The following is a 13,691-nucleotide window of genomic DNA, read 5'->3' as shown; positions in this document are numbered from 1 at the left end:
ATTACCCATTGTCTCAGCAAATGTAAGCACGGTCCCATGGGACAAATTAAAATTCACAGGAGGGAACATGTCACTTTTCACTGTCCGATGCAGGATATCCTTCCTGTGCAGATCTAGACATCCTGACCGAGCCAGAGAGAAGATTGCAAGGAACTTGCAGAAAAGCTGAATAGAATCTGAACCATTCGAAACAATTGTTAGAGTTAGCGAAAATACAAATACAATTCATTCAAGTACAACCCATACAAAGAAAAGGGTATAATCCATAATAAATATATCATCATTAAAATGCCCATCCATCACCACTGTATTCCAGGTGCGATGAAAGATCATCTTTGTTGAATAAAGTGACGAGGTCTTCCTGGTAGTTAACCCAGGTCGCCGGGACAGACCCGTTCTGAGTGCCATTGGCGAATGGTACGCCCCCAGAAGGTGGGGGAGGCTGCATCCTATGGGACGCAGCCGTCGCCAGCGAGTACAACATGTCCGCGCCGTGTGGATGTGGAATCGGACTGGTCTCCTCCTTTGGCACGCTATCGGGAATCGGAACCGGCTGCCGCGGACGTGGAAGTTTAGTATCCTCTTGGATCGCTGACTCGTCCATACCCACCTCCTCGTGGACTCCGGCTTCCTCCAAGGTGCCCCGGTATTTGTGTCTGTACATACCCTCTCTATCGTCGGTGCTCAGGTCCTCTTCCGCGGCAGACCCAAAGCCTTCGACCTGCCGATGCGGATTTTCATGGCGAGCTGGAATGGCACAAGATGCCTCCTTTAGGCTAGAATGCCATCGATCTGCCATTGTGGGCCAGACTACCGACAACTCCAATAGAAGTGCTAACGCATCCTGGATAGCAGTTCCGGAGTACTCGGCTAATGGAGGGCAAACTAGATAGATTCAATAAAATGAGATGATAGTAGACCTATGTGCAATGGACTTACGCCAAGTCCAACGCTTGAGGTATGATAACACAGACCCCGACATGTAAATAGCAAAGCCCTAAATGATATAGTCAACGAATGAACATTGCTTGCCTGATGCAACAAAGACCGTACCATCATTGGCGTCGAGCCTCTAGTAAAAGGCATAGTTGGCACCCAACTCTTTACGAGCTCGATGACTTTAAGTGCATGGGCGAACATTTCGTGAACAACGTTCTCCCAAAATCTCGGAGGTGCCACTTCAGATCGATAGTTAGAAGGATTAATCGTTGACGAATGGACGTCCCGGGCCATCATTGGTAGATATGACCGACGCAGCACGATGTGTGACAAGTGCATGATTAAGAAAATGCATCGGTAACCCTAGAATGCTTCTCAATACAAGGACAATAGTATACATAGAAGATGCATACCAGGTCCAAACTCTTGCTCTGATAAGCTAGAAGATTCGACAGTGACCACGTCTGTCTATTGGACAGCTTATTTTCCCAGTTCTGCAACTCGGTGGCCAGCTTAAAGTAATCACTTTCACTTCGCCATGGAGCTATCGTAGGTCCAGCTTTTGATCTCAGCAATGTACCTCTTGCTACTCGAGCCCAGATGTCGGCGATTATGACCAAGTTACCATAGAGCGACCGTTCACCACCATTGACGTTCGTTGCACTAGTGTCTGCAATTTCGCTGCTCAATTGTGGGTCAATGGGGAAGCGTGACTGCGGCGCTAGTCGCGGTCGCGCATGGGTACCTTCCATTACCGTTGCTGGTCCATTGTATCCAAAAGTGAAGTGATCCTCATCGCAGGGCAGTGGGATCGTCACCTTGTCTAGGTCAAATGATATGGGCCGCCCACATCCGGAGCTCAACAGATTGTCGCTCATGAAGATTACCCACCACGTCCGCCGAGATACTTCGGCGTTAATGATCTGTTCCACTGTCGCATCAGGGCCGAGGTCAAAGGACTCTTCCTGCGAAAGTCGGAGGACGGAAGCCATCCGTGCAGCGATGCCGAGAAAGATCCAGCTACGATCCCGAAATCCACTTCCCCAGTTCCATATGCTGCACAAGAAGAACGCCTGGGCCCGATCAAGCGATGCCGCGGCCAGCAATTCCTGGCCAACCAACGATTGTGCACGCTTTGCAAAGGTGTTGGCTGCATTGACAGGTGTTGAAAACCGCTGTATCAGGGTAGGAGTGAATCGCGCCGAGACTGAAAGCATCGAAAGGAGGAGAAAGGTGCTCAGAGACTGCGGGGAAGTTTGCAGCGTGTGCATAAAAGTCGGCTTGTGGAGGAAACCTGCTTAAACATGAGTAATGAGTGAAGTGGTGATTGATGCCGTACCTAGCTGAAAATAGGTTGAAAAGAACCATTCGCACGCTTCGACGAGTTCTTCGTGAGGAGGGAGCCTAACAAAGATCAGATCAGTGGGAAGGTATGGAGATACATAGCACGAACAGATCCTGGTGGGAAGACGATTTTGAGGTCAAGGATTGTGAACAGTTATCGCAAAACCGTTCAACAGGGCTCCTGTATAAGGATTTGTAAGTTTCTGCGGTGATAATATGATATGATGATATTCACTGAGGGGACAGCGGTCCCGCCTTCGCGCCATCATAGCCATCGGTATGGCGTCCTCTATAGCACAGTAAGCATCTGTTCCCATCGTGAAGAACAACGAAAGAATCGTACCCATCAAGATCCTTGGGGCGTGTCTGCCGCTTTCGATTCTGGGGGGGTCGGGGCTATAAAAGGAAGGAAAAAGAAGGTTAGCGCAGGCATTTGTACAGGCAGATTACAACTGACGGCTCTGTCGATGGCACTCATGCCTCGCGGCAAAAACTGGCATTCATTAGGCACGCCTGCTTCGATGCAGCCGCGACATCGACCTTTCTCTTCGTCTTTGACGCACTTTGCTCGGAGACGACGGCATCGTCTGCAAGCTACGCTGGACCGTTTCTGTTTCGGCGGTGGGACGAGGATCTCATCGCCGAGCGAAGTGGATGCGGTCGAATCTGGCTCTAGCATTCTCCCGTGGCGGTTGGTAGGTGACAACTTTGAACCTGGCAGGCAGGAACCGGCACGGCACTTTCCTGTCGGCAATTTATACTCAAACAGGGATGAAAATGTCTGTCTTTTGCTTCGGCGCCGCTGCTGCAAGGACGGCCGTCGCAGACAGGATACGGAGCCAGAGGGCGCAGTGAAGGTGGTGGTATGAGGGGAAAAGCAATTGCCGCCGGCAAACGTGACGTTCCTATTGACTTGAACTTTGTATTCGCTGCAAGTCTGTCCCGTACCATCCTTCTGAAGGGCAGTATCGTGCTCGGGCATGTCTTGCGCTCATGCACAATTGCTCCGATTCCATACATCCATGTTCCTGTGAGGTATGGAATATACCGTAAATAGCTAAGTCAGGCTCCTCATCTCAAAATTCGTATTCACTTTGTACGGCCCGGACAAAATGGAGCATCCTTTTCTCCGTAACAATGTGGCACAGGGTCTACAGTCCGAGGCCGCGAGGACTTGATAAAACGGCCGTACATTGTGGAATGAAAAAAATGGTGGAACAGCTTGACTGTCGAGAAAGTGATAGTGCCTTTGACATCTCCATTCTGCTAGCGCAAATGCAATGCACTGGCAGTCAGCCTGCTAGATGATCAAGGATGAATCGATGACGGTTAGAGCGGCAAGTCTTGGGAAAATCCGGCGTATCTTTGCCCTGCAATGTTTTCATGGTTTTAGGATCTGATGGATGTATTATGACAAGGCTCAATTAATCTGTTGTACATGCTCCGAAATAAGCTAGGTCTTTATCTTGGAATATTGCTTCATGATCCACGAAGGTTATCAGCCTTAATTGCCAGGTCCTCCGACCCGTATTCTATAGCCAGAAGATGGTTTGTACCCTGGTCCTTGACTACGAGTAAGTCCAAATCCATTAAAATCGCTCACACGCGCGCCAAAAACAAAATTAGATTCGTCGGGCCCAATCCAACCGCAGTATGTGGCGTTATCCGAATAAGCTCGCCCATGCGAGACGCGTCGACGCGTCGCGTTACGAAAGTCAGCGTCGATGTATGATCGATCGCCAATTCGGAAATCAAAAGAACTTCCAATTGTCACTTGAAGTTCAAGCACCGACATTCTACCTGTGCCGACGGCTCCCGTTAAGCTTCAACCTACAGTGAGAGTTGGTCAGCTCGGAGGACCGGGGCCAATCTAAAGAATTACCCGAGATATGCAAAGAGGAGTCTTGTAAGCTGTAATGATATAAGGTCTTTTAATCTGGCGAAGAGCATATGCAGCAGGAGACATACAGTCTATTCTTCGCGGCCGATAACGCCTTGCGATGCCTAGTCGAGGAGCAGACTCATGTCATTTATGGTTTGGGTTTTGATTCCTGTGTTGACAAAAGCCACGACAAAACAAGCGAAGGTGCTCAGAGGGTAGAAATAACCCTGTCGATGTCCGTGTTCTGGGAATATATTCTTCAAATGTATCGTTCTAGAAAATAGCAGCTGCTGTTCGTCCACGCACCCTTTGGATATGCACGCTCGGAGGACTTCGGACCCATCAGTAAGGTCACCAAACGGTTCGGTTTCAGTCTTCGATCCTACCTTTTTTTTCCCCTGAGCCGCATATTTTGTCTATCCGCTTTGCCTCGATCTGCCTATTCTCTTTGTCAGACTCGGAGATTCTGACAAAAGGAGAGAAAACTGGAACTCTCCGAAAGCTGACGAGGTCAGCAGCCAACAGCGTGGCTATTGTCATGACGGAGATAAAAAAAAGGCACAAGACTACTTGAGCAGTCAGCCAATATGAAACGTATTAAAAAACACTTATTCACTCACGCATTTCATCACAGCAGGTCCGACTTTGCCTAACATGACGTCGGTGATATCGTTGTCGACCGCGGATATACCTAACGGCCGTTGACAAAGAAAATGTTAGAATCTTGGTGAGTTACCTTGGATAGGACTGCTCTGAGGGTTGCCGCAGACTATGCAACTCGGATGGGGTGGGCCAAACCCGCGAGCCAAGAAAACTAGTACTTCTTGTGTTCAACAACGACAGTTTGGTCCTTTTTAGAAGGCTGGACAGTTACGATAGCTAATTAAGTTGACGGCCGTTGAAAGGACGTGACTATGGAAGGGAGAAGACAGGCAGTGCCCATGTCAGCGAGAACCAATGCAGAAATCATGAGTCCGAGCATGATGGATCCACCCACTGAATTGATACACGCGCCCGACATCTATAGCACGAATACATTTATCAGTCACAAGTTCTCGTCGGAAACGAAGTGACAAGGAAGTACCAATAGTCCAAAGGGGATGGCCAAACTGCACCTGAACTTGAACAGCTGTGTCCTTGGAATCATCTGGCCACCGATGACGAACTGTAGCAGTACCATAGGTAGCTACAAAACGCCGTTTGTCAGGGCAGAATACCTCCAGAAATTTATATCTGTGCTGCGAGCACTTGAGCTCATATCAACTTGAGTGAAAAGAAGAAATCGTAAACGGGTAGAAGAAGATCTGCTTATGTCGCACCCATCCCTGGTATAACCTTAAGTAAATGTCCAAGACACGGCACGGTAGCTGAAGATTCACACAGGAAAGATAGGAATCCCTGCGTGGCGGTATTGAACAGATACGCCAAGGTCATAAGTGATGCCTAACATTAGCAACGCAGCAACAAGGATCTAATTTAGTAATGTTCTCGCATGAGTTGGCCTTGTGTAGATCGGTCAGACGGAGCTTACCCAGGATATTCAGTTCCGCCCCTAGATAGTGGCCTAGAGTCACAAGCACGTTTCGGATGGTCAACAAGTAGAAGAATTCTCTTTGCTATACTTAGAATGCCTCCAGGGAAATCAATAGGCGAAGTTCCCGGAAAGAACCTTCCGGAGGAGAGGCCCCAATGAGCAGCAATGATGCGTGCTGGGAGGGAAAAGGTCCCTAACGACACAGGGTGAGCATAAGTGCCTCTACGATCAGACAATTATAACTGAAAACAAGGTCCCATGCACTAAGAAACTGCGGACGGGACACACCCAATGGTGAGAGTGCCATATGTCGTATTCTTGGTGCTGCCATAAGCATGATTTTCCTCTGTGGACATCGAACTTACGAGAACGTAATCTCCGATGCGATGCAAGACAACTATCCCAGGGCAGTGGAGAACCTCATTAGCACCATTTGACTAGCAGGCTGCAGAAACATAGCCGACTAGTCCGATCCTGTTCGTTTTTAGCCACATCAAACGCGTTCAGATAGGACTATCAAGTTCGCCTAGCCGCCCCCCAAGTTAGATTCGTTGATCTGAGGTAGAACCGTACCGAGTGCCGACGTGCCTTGGAGAAAGCGGGTCAGAAATTGTTCGCCGAGAATCATAGCATGGTTGCATCCAATTCATGGAAGATAAGAAGAAAATCAACTGCAAGAGCCCGAAATTTTTGAAATGAAAGCAGACTGGCCATGAAGAGTTTCAGATCTGATAGAAAACGCAGCGCCTGGGACTCGGAGTCGGCTACGGAATGTAAAGGGATCGCCATGGCAGGTATTATGGAAGGTTGTACCCTTTTTCCAGATGAGTTTCTATTGCTGGGTACCTCTGAACTTTGATACTGCCATTCAAGCTTTGGAAGACCAAGGTCAGATGCCGCCGGCAAAAATGATGATAAACGATCGAAAAAACTCCGGCGAATAAAATATATAAATCATGCCTTTTATATCTTTTCATGATATGTGCTCGTCGATAAATACGTTTACGTGGTGAATGACCGCTACTCTGCGTTTCATTCCTTACCATGGTGGGCGTTTCAAAGGTTCGACAGACCTTGTCTTCATGGGAGAACTTTAGGCGCGTTCTCCAGGTTCCAGAGGACCAGTACCACTCTGAAGGTACGTCTCGTGCGCACTTGGGCTTGCTCGTTGTCTTGACTACTTTGTAAAGGCTATCAGGTAACTTTACTCGTCCAGAAGTTCCCTTTTGTTGCTCACTGCGTTGCGTGTATCAGTGGAGCAACCACGAGTAATATCCTTCTTCTTTGTTAAATCTTCCAGACTAACCGGTTTTTAGCATCGATCCTACCCCTCCAGAGGAGCGTAAATGGTCTGCCTGGGTTTTCTCCGCATTTTGGATGGCCCATGCCATGAATGCGTCTGCTTGGACTGCGGGTTCCGCGGTGCGTCCCTCCTGTCGCTTGCTGAAACGTTTTGACCTCGTTCACTAGGCCGTGGGTCTCGGATTGAGGTGGTGGCAAGCATGGCTTGCTCTCAACATTGCTCACATTATCGGAGTATGTTCGGAGACAATCCTACGTTCTCCTACAACTCACGGGGCATTGTCCAGACACTTATGATAGTTGCAAATGGCAGGATGGCCGCCCGCTATCACATTGGATACCCGGCGTGTATAAGGGCGTCTTGGGGCATGTGGGGGTCTTACATGGCTGTATCCATGAGGTATGTCCAAGTGTCGGAATGATCTTTTCCTCGATGTTGATGTGCATGACTTGTCAGAGCCATTGTCTGTGTTAGCAATCCTCATTCCATCGCTCAATATAATATGTTGACTCATTGTCCATCAGATCATCTGGAACGGTGTCAATACATTCTACGCCGGTCGTATGGTGGATGTATGTCTTCAGTGCATTTGGCCGTCTTGGGCCAACGTGAAGAATACATTACCGGAATCGTCCGGGATCACTACCCGCCAACTAGCAAGCTGTACGTTGATATTATTCCTTTGGGTCTAGTGCGTTGCTGATTGACATCATAGTCATTATTGCGTGGTTTATCTGTTCGTGCTAACGCCGTTTTCTCCTCTCCGTTGACTGAATATTTACCAAATCATACAGTCCAATGTCTAACTTTATTTCATCCTCGAGATTTGAGAGTGTTCTATGCCGTCAAATCTTTCATAGTAGTAAGCCTGATCATCTTTGAGACGAATGTGGAGATTCAATTCATGTCAAACGTGTTTAGTTTACAGCGATGCACGCCATTTTAATATGGTGGATGAAGAAGAACGGAGGCGCGACCTTCCCTTTTGAAGCTTCGAACCAGCTGACCAGGTCGGAAACCGGCTGGTATTTTATGCAAGCCTTTAACAGCGGATTTGGGACTCTGTCGTCACTGACGGTCAATCAAGCTGATATAGCACGTTATGCAAGAAGACCCAATGATCAGGTATGTTATGATATGTCCATCTGCATCACCTTTGAACGCGTCACGACAGTTTTGGGGCCAAATCTTTATGTTCCCCATCGCGTCTGCACTTCCAGGCCTTTATGGAATCTTGGTAGCATCAGCTAGCGAGGAGATATACGGTGAGGCAGCTTGGAACCTCTGGGATGTCTGTCAGATGATGCTCGATCAATATCCTCACAATTCGGCGGCTCGCTTCGGTATTTTTCTTGCATCTGCGAGTGTCGCGCTAGCTTTGATTGCCGTCAATCTCGCTACTAACGTAAAAACCTGATTCTTCGAAAACATAGACCTCTCGTCTAATTACTTTGATCAGTGCCTGCCATTTGGAAGCGATGTGTCTGCCCTGTTTCCCAAGTACATGACTATCAGACGGGGCCAGTTTATTGCCTGTCTATTGGGTATAGCCATCGTCCCATGGAAGATTTTGAAGGATGGAACCACATTTTTAGCTTTCTTATCGTAAGCTCAGATCCTGTTCTTCTGATAGTTATCTGATGGTCTCGTAGCGGCTACGGATATTGGTTAGCCCCCCTTGCCGCCATCCTCTTCGTGGATTATTTGTATGTCTGATCCGTGTTTTATGGTGATGATGTCACTCATTTTGCATCAATACAAAGCGTCATCCAGCGTGGGAACATCATAACGAAGGACCTGTACAACGGGACACCTACCGGCCATTACTGGTATACCGGCGTAAGTTGGCCCCAACATGGTATCCTTTGGGGCTCACCTGACTCATGACATAGGGATGGAACATTCGCGCCCCGGTTGTGACCATCTTATCTTTGATTCCTTGCATGCCCGGGTGTGTATTTCCTCTTTATTTTCTACATCACTGTGCCTGACGCGCTCGTTTAGATTTGCAGCTAGTATTTCTGACTCGGTACACATCTCCGAAGCGGCTAAAGATCTCAATACATTTTCGTGCGTTCCTATCATCGTTTCATCTTTTGGCAGCCTTTACAGCGCTCCTTTAGATTCATATTGACCTACCTCATTGCCAGCTTCTTGTATTATATATCCTATCAGATATACCCCCGGGATGTGAAGTGGCGGACTGCCGAGCCATTTGAAGCAGTGGCAGATGCCCAAGACGAGGATGAGAAGAGGCGCCTTGCAAGTAAGAGGTTAGATAGTGGAGGCCGTTCGACTCCGGAGTCGGACAAGAACGTGGATGCAGGTATTTATGTCAATTAATGTAATATATTTTTCGGTTTAGATGGTTTTAATGACGGATGTATTCGTTCTAATGTGTCTACATGGCTTGGCTTAGCGTCATCATTCAGCTGCTATAGATGGAAATTTCCGTACCTACGAGACATGGGGTGGGTGGCATCTTACCAATACGGGAGCGAAACCACAAAGTGAGAGATAAGGAAACCTAAAATGAATAATACGACCGACATTATGAGCCTGGCCCTAATGGCCGGGTCTGACTAAAGATACTACGAAACATGATAATGTTCAGGCCTTACAAAAAGTTCGCGGCCCGGGCATATGCGAATCAGTTGACGACTACCTTGCCCTGTGCCTTGGACGGGTCATAAGGAAACTTTTTCCTCCAGTGTCTGGCTATCTCGTCCCTTCTCGCCACCCAAACACCTTCCTTACCAGAAATATACTGCATGAACTTTTCCACAGCAGCAAGCCGTCCTGGTCGACCCACACAACGATTATGTAGCCCGATGGACATCATCTTTGCCTGACTCATTTGCCCTTCTTCATATAGAACATCAAACGTGTCGACCTATCACTATATGAATAAGCCGCTTGATTTAGGTCAAAGGATACTAACCAGGTGTTTATAGAAGTCCTCGCCGGAAGACCAGCCCGATCCCGCGACCACGAATCGGAAGTCATTGCAGTCCCTGTATTGGTAGTTTCAATGAAGATCCCATCACAATGAACTGCCGCGCATACAATGTATACGGCAGAATTAGCATCCCCTCGTCAGGTAGGCCCTCTGACGCTAGTGGGCTTTCAAGCCAATACTAAAAAGTGATGCCTTATCAGTCAGGAAAACAGCGTTCATTTAAGACAGGTCCTACCGGCAAGTCGTCTCCGTAGCTATCGGAACTATACAGGAACTCGAGACCTCTCTCTTTTGCCGCATGGCAATACAAGCGTTGGCTGGCATTGCTCCTTCGTCCGATCATCCATCCCCTGGGTACGCTGGGATCGCCCGTGTACTTTTGCAGCCGGTCAATGGCTTGATGTACGTGCTTTTCCTCCTCCTCAGGAGGGACATCCATGAAGTTGATCCAGCGATTGCCGTGGCAGGCTATCTCAAACCCTTGCTCGACAAGCATAGGTCCCAGGTACGGGGCTCGTTCTAGTGCGGCAGCAACTGTATACATTGTCGCAGGCATGTTGTATCTGAAAATGTTTCGATCAATTAGGTGAACGGATAAGTCACCATAGTTGACTGACTTCTTGAATAAGCGCATCAAACGGGGGAGACCAGCCCGGGGACCATACTCGAATTGCGATTCGGTCACAGGGTCTCTACCACCGAGAACTTGAGTAGCATAATGTTCGGTGATGAAGTTTTCTGTAGAATCCGTTGTGGCCGGCTTGTGAGCGTCTAATCTAAATCAGGAGAGATGAGTCTGAGCCCACCAGAGCCATCGTCACCGTCAAGAATATTGCGTTCACCGCCTTCTTCCCAATTAATAACCTTTGACCCGTACGAATCAGAAAACGTAGGGGAAAGGTAGGAAACTCACGAATGAAATTGCTATTTTCGCACCGTTTGGCCATTGTGGATCGGGTTGGTCCATCCCATAACCGATTATTGGTCGTTCGGGAAGGTATTCTGCATAGCGGCTGAGAGGGGCCATGGGATATTGGTGCTCGTTTTAGCCTTTAGGAGAGAGAGAGAGAGTATAATATCGCTAGAATGCCGCGTTTGCCCAATCCGTAGCAGGAGCATTTTAAGGAGGAGTTTAAGTACTTACTCCACGTCAGAGGACCATAACCGTGTACCCCGTACGTATCTCACTGCCTGCCGCTGGAAAGTCTGCTAGTTACAATAGCTTGCTTATGCCGGTTCCTTTGCCGTAATAAATTGATAGCCCTTCAGCGCTGTAGAATTCGTCTATTTATGACAGCCATGAACGCCGCGTCCCTAGTCCACAATCCCCAGTTTAGTCATGCCTACAGCAACAACAGATTGCCCACCTTTCCTACCTAATCGCGATTTTGTGGGCTACGGTTGGGATACCCCTCAGGACTGCTGGCCCAACGGTGCCAAAATCGCAGTTAGTTTCGTCATCAACTTTGAAGAGTACGTGCCAGGCATCGTTCTCCATTCCGGCTAAGCCTTGACCCGAGATTGCAGAGGTGGAGAGAGCACCCTCGCCAATGGGGACGAGTACTCAGAAGGATATCTCCACGAAGCTTTTCATAAAGCACCATTGAAAGGCAAGAGGGACCAACAGCTGGAAACAATGGTCTGTGATTCTGTCCACCTGAATTAAAGCGGAGACCTAAACCCATAACGAGTACAGTTTGAATATGGCATCCGCCAGGGGTTACCGCGTATCCTACGCCTGTTTGATCAGTACGACTACAAGTTCACTACACACGCAGTGGCCAGGGCAATAGAGGTTTGTCCTCAATATGGGAAACTCTTGCCAAAGCTAGGTCATGAAATAGCTTGCCACGGAAACCGATGGCGCTCGTTCTATACTGCTTCTCCCGAGGAGGAGGCTGCACATGTATCAGAGGGCATAGATCGTCTTCAGCGCCTCACTGGTGACAGCAGTGTACCTAGCGGATGGTACCTTGGCCGTGGAAGCAATCAGAGCGCCAGAATCATTGCGCGGGAGCATTTTAAGCGTGGCCTACCTTTACTCTATAGTTCCGACACCTACGCAGATGATCTCCCGGTTAGTCTTCATTTTATTGGACTTGGGCGCTTCCTCACTAGAAATAACGTTCAGTATTGGGTTGAAAGTCCTCTAGCATCCGAGGGTATCGAGGATGAAGGCTTACTCATGATACCTTACAGCTTAGACTGCAGTGATCACCGATTCCTTTGTAAAGGATCTGGATGGTCAAGTTCTGATGACTTCTTTTGGCATATGAAGGAGACATTCGATTACCTCTACGAAGAGGGCCTCGAGGGAAGGCCAAAGATGATGACAATTGGGTAATGCTTCTATTAATCTTGTCATTTTGCGCACAACTTCTGATATAAACCTTCGAAGCCTTCATAACCGCATCATCGGAAGGCCCGGCAGATTTCGCTGTCTTCAAAAGTAAGCCGTTTTAGAGCTCATTAGAAGTGCGTGGCGCTTACAACTATGACAGGTTTATGGCGTACATCTCTCAGAAGCCGGATGTATGGGTTGCGAGACGAGATGAGATCGCTCACCATTGGCGTGAAAAGTTCCCTTACACCGGACCACTTAACAAAGCATGAAAATTTACAGATTCAGGTGCTTTTTCTACCAGATCTTTCAGTGAGAAAACCGAAGTGGTGTTCCCTATGCTGTCGCCGTTGATCCCGTATAAGCATGTATGGTCTCATCCGCACAACCCGCTGGAGTGTTATACGAATAGAACCCCAAATTGACGTATACATCGAGATTGCCTTGGCTATCCGCGCACACGTACCAAGCCTACCGATATCGTCAGCAACACGGTCAAGGTGGGGTGATAAACGAGCACACATTTGTTTGGGGTCTGCTGATGGTCGGAATGCTCCACTCAAGCGTGTCGCCGCTGAATACAAATGTCCCGGATGTCGCAGGGCTCTCAGACCACGACATCTTCAACATAACTACCGTATCGTTAGCTCTGTTTTCAACGATAGCGTACAACGGAGTGCCAGCGGCATTTTGAATCAGTTGGCCATTCGTAATCACAAACTGCGCAGCATCAGCGGGTTCTCCGAGAACAGCATCCGATGCCGTGTTGATGATCTCGGATCGCAGATATTTGTGGAAGTTGGGGTCTTCCTATTGAAGGTCGTGCGGTGCGTGAGTTACAGAGAGAATAAGAATAAAGGAGACCTACGACTGCGCGTATGAACGAATAACCAGGCACTAAAGTTGCCGAGCCTCCGGAAGCAGATGTCGTTGATGTGGCGGTGGAAGTCGACCCTCCACCAGCGGCGGAGGTCGTTGTAGTCCCTATTGTGGACGCGCCAGGAAGACATTGGGAGTACCAATCATTCAGTACATTGCAAGTCCATCCTGAAGGACACAGAGTAGCCCCACTCCACCCAATGCCCCCACACTGGATCGGAGAAGGTTAGGACTGGGAATTTGGACTCCGAGCAAAAGAAAAGTAGTCACCTGACCGTATTGTGCAGCTGTAGACTGTGCAAGAGCCCTCAACGTCACGAAAAATAGCGGAAGATACAAGATTTTTGCCATCGCAACAGATAGTTGTGAGCGACCCTCGCCCGCAGGATCCACTGTTATAAAAGGCGAGGCCTCCGAGCAAATGCCTTATTCTCGGAAAGACGACGCGCTCAACCTGGATCGGTGCATCCTCGGTGTGGTCAGGGTTGGACACATGCTAGATCAGCGTGA

The 13,691-nt window shown here is 48.5% G+C and overlaps 6 protein-coding genes across 6 annotated transcripts; 2 read left to right on the top strand and 4 right to left on the bottom strand.

Moving 5' to 3' along the window:
- Positions 1 to 60: 60 nt before the first annotated feature.
- EV420DRAFT_1492263 (fungal-specific transcription factor domain-containing protein) lies at positions 61 to 3,351 on the bottom strand. Its single transcript, XM_060470734.1, has 10 exons — positions 2,741 to 3,351; positions 2,627 to 2,679; positions 2,519 to 2,572; positions 2,393 to 2,464; positions 2,279 to 2,343; positions 1,353 to 2,233; positions 1,054 to 1,302; positions 940 to 997; positions 611 to 885; positions 61 to 553 (listed from the first exon to the last, which is right to left on the bottom strand). Exons 1-10 carry the CDS (start codon positions 3,263 to 3,265, stop codon positions 284 to 286), a joined length of 2,502 nt encoding a protein of 833 aa, XP_060338848.1. The 5' UTR covers positions 3,266 to 3,351; the 3' UTR covers positions 61 to 283.
- Positions 3,352 to 4,122: 771 nt separating this feature from the next.
- EV420DRAFT_5956 (uncharacterized protein) lies at positions 4,123 to 4,948 on the bottom strand. Its single transcript, XM_060482743.1, has 5 exons — positions 4,902 to 4,948; positions 4,786 to 4,856; positions 4,552 to 4,731; positions 4,252 to 4,496; positions 4,123 to 4,194 (listed from the first exon to the last, which is right to left on the bottom strand). The coding sequence occupies exons 2-4, from the start codon at positions 4,787 to 4,789 to the stop codon at positions 4,288 to 4,290; spliced, it is 393 nt and encodes a 130-aa protein (XP_060338847.1). The 5' UTR covers positions 4,790 to 4,856; positions 4,902 to 4,948; the 3' UTR covers positions 4,123 to 4,194; positions 4,252 to 4,287.
- Positions 4,949 to 6,659: 1,711 nt separating this feature from the next.
- Positions 6,660 to 9,458, top strand: EV420DRAFT_1492232 (permease for cytosine/purines, uracil, thiamine, allantoin-domain-containing protein). Its single transcript, XM_060470733.1, has 15 exons — positions 6,660 to 6,866; positions 6,954 to 6,967; positions 7,016 to 7,121; positions 7,170 to 7,235; positions 7,289 to 7,405; positions 7,527 to 7,665; positions 7,797 to 7,864; positions 7,924 to 8,127; positions 8,177 to 8,407; positions 8,462 to 8,607; positions 8,655 to 8,708; positions 8,766 to 8,841; positions 8,895 to 8,953; positions 9,007 to 9,072; positions 9,126 to 9,458. The coding sequence occupies exons 1-15, from the start codon at positions 6,744 to 6,746 to the stop codon at positions 9,343 to 9,345; spliced, it is 1,689 nt and encodes a 562-aa protein (XP_060338846.1). The 5' UTR covers positions 6,660 to 6,743; the 3' UTR covers positions 9,346 to 9,458.
- Positions 9,459 to 9,652: 194 nt separating this feature from the next.
- Positions 9,653 to 10,517, bottom strand: EV420DRAFT_1258313 (uncharacterized protein; the record flags this gene model as incomplete). Its single annotated transcript, XM_060466881.1, has 4 exons — positions 9,653 to 9,895; positions 9,944 to 10,016; positions 10,069 to 10,139; positions 10,197 to 10,517. 4 exons carry the CDS (start codon positions 10,515 to 10,517, stop codon positions 9,653 to 9,655), a joined length of 708 nt encoding a protein of 235 aa, XP_060338845.1.
- A 587-nt stretch (positions 10,518 to 11,104) lies between these two features.
- Positions 11,105 to 12,513, top strand: EV420DRAFT_5915 (uncharacterized protein). Its single transcript, XM_060482723.1, has 5 exons — positions 11,105 to 11,434; positions 11,489 to 11,600; positions 11,658 to 12,038; positions 12,093 to 12,410; positions 12,463 to 12,513. The coding sequence occupies exons 1-4, from the start codon at positions 11,301 to 11,303 to the stop codon at positions 12,303 to 12,305; spliced, it is 840 nt and encodes a 279-aa protein (XP_060338844.1). The 5' UTR covers positions 11,105 to 11,300; the 3' UTR covers positions 12,306 to 12,410; positions 12,463 to 12,513.
- Positions 12,514 to 12,606: 93 nt separating this feature from the next.
- On the bottom strand, positions 12,607 to 13,676 carry EV420DRAFT_5662 (carbohydrate-binding module family 1 protein). Its single transcript, XM_060482610.1, has 4 exons — positions 13,452 to 13,676; positions 13,171 to 13,392; positions 12,825 to 13,112; positions 12,607 to 12,773 (listed from the first exon to the last, which is right to left on the bottom strand). The coding sequence occupies exons 1-4, from the start codon at positions 13,530 to 13,532 to the stop codon at positions 12,639 to 12,641; spliced, it is 726 nt and encodes a 241-aa protein (XP_060338843.1). The 5' UTR covers positions 13,533 to 13,676; the 3' UTR covers positions 12,607 to 12,638.
- Between the last annotated feature and the right edge of the window lie 15 nt (positions 13,677 to 13,691).

Source organism: Desarmillaria tabescens (assembly GCF_030435595.1).
Source record: "Desarmillaria tabescens strain CCBAS 213 chromosome Unknown EV420scaffold_1, whole genome shotgun sequence".
Classification (NCBI taxonomy): Eukaryota; Fungi; Basidiomycota; class Agaricomycetes; order Agaricales; family Physalacriaceae; genus Desarmillaria; species Desarmillaria tabescens.
Note: the sequence above shows the minus strand (reverse complement) of the source record. Positions and strands in the feature narration are given on the sequence as shown.

What these genes read in the sequence shown, in the direction of transcription:
- EV420DRAFT_1492263 (XM_060470734.1), bottom strand. Translation starts at nt 3,265, where the DNA reads ATGCCCGAGCACGATACTGCCCTTCAGAAGGATGGTACGGGACAGACT. An exon ending in AGAGCAAGAGTTTGGACCTG is followed by an intron (nt 1,303 to 1,352) that starts GTATGCATCTTC and finishes GAAGCATTCTAG; the next exon opens with GGTTACCGATGCATTTTCTT. An exon ending in CCTCAAGCGTTGGACTTGGC is followed by an intron (nt 886 to 939) that starts GTAAGTCCATTG and finishes GAATCTATCTAG; the next exon opens with TTTGCCCTCCATTAGCCGAG.
- EV420DRAFT_5956 (XM_060482743.1), bottom strand. An exon ending in CGGCTCAGGGGAAAAAAAAG is followed by an intron (nt 4,497 to 4,551) that starts GTAGGATCGAAG and finishes ATGGGTCCGAAG; the next exon opens with TCCTCCGAGCGTGCATATCC.
- EV420DRAFT_1492232 (XM_060470733.1), top strand. Translation starts at nt 6,744, where the DNA reads ATGGTGGGCGTTTCAAAGGTTCGACAGACCTTGTCTTCATGGGAGAAC. An exon ending in TACCCGCCAACTAGCAAGCT is followed by an intron (nt 7,666 to 7,796) that starts GTACGTTGATAT and finishes CAAATCATACAG; the next exon opens with TCCAATGTCTAACTTTATTT. An exon ending in CCGTCAATCTCGCTACTAAC is followed by an intron (nt 8,408 to 8,461) that starts GTAAAAACCTGA and finishes TACTTTGATCAG; the next exon opens with TGCCTGCCATTTGGAAGCGA.
- EV420DRAFT_5915 (XM_060482723.1), top strand. Translation starts at nt 11,301, where the DNA reads ATGCCTACAGCAACAACAGATTGCCCACCTTTCCTACCTAATCGCGAT. An exon ending in TTCGTCATCAACTTTGAAGA is followed by an intron (nt 11,435 to 11,488) that starts GTACGTGCCAGG and finishes CCGAGATTGCAG; the next exon opens with AGGTGGAGAGAGCACCCTCG. An exon ending in CCTACGCAGATGATCTCCCG is followed by an intron (nt 12,039 to 12,092) that starts GTTAGTCTTCAT and finishes AATAACGTTCAG; the next exon opens with TATTGGGTTGAAAGTCCTCT.
- EV420DRAFT_5662 (XM_060482610.1), bottom strand. Translation starts at nt 13,532, where the DNA reads ATGGCAAAAATCTTGTATCTTCCGCTATTTTTCGTGACGTTGAGGGCT. An exon ending in ATTCGTTCATACGCGCAGTC is followed by an intron (nt 13,113 to 13,170) that starts GTAGGTCTCCTT and finishes GACCTTCAATAG; the next exon opens with GAAGACCCCAACTTCCACAA. An exon ending in TCAGCAGACCCCAAACAAAT is followed by an intron (nt 12,774 to 12,824) that starts GTGTGCTCGTTT and finishes CGATATCGGTAG; the next exon opens with GCTTGGTACGTGTGCGCGGA.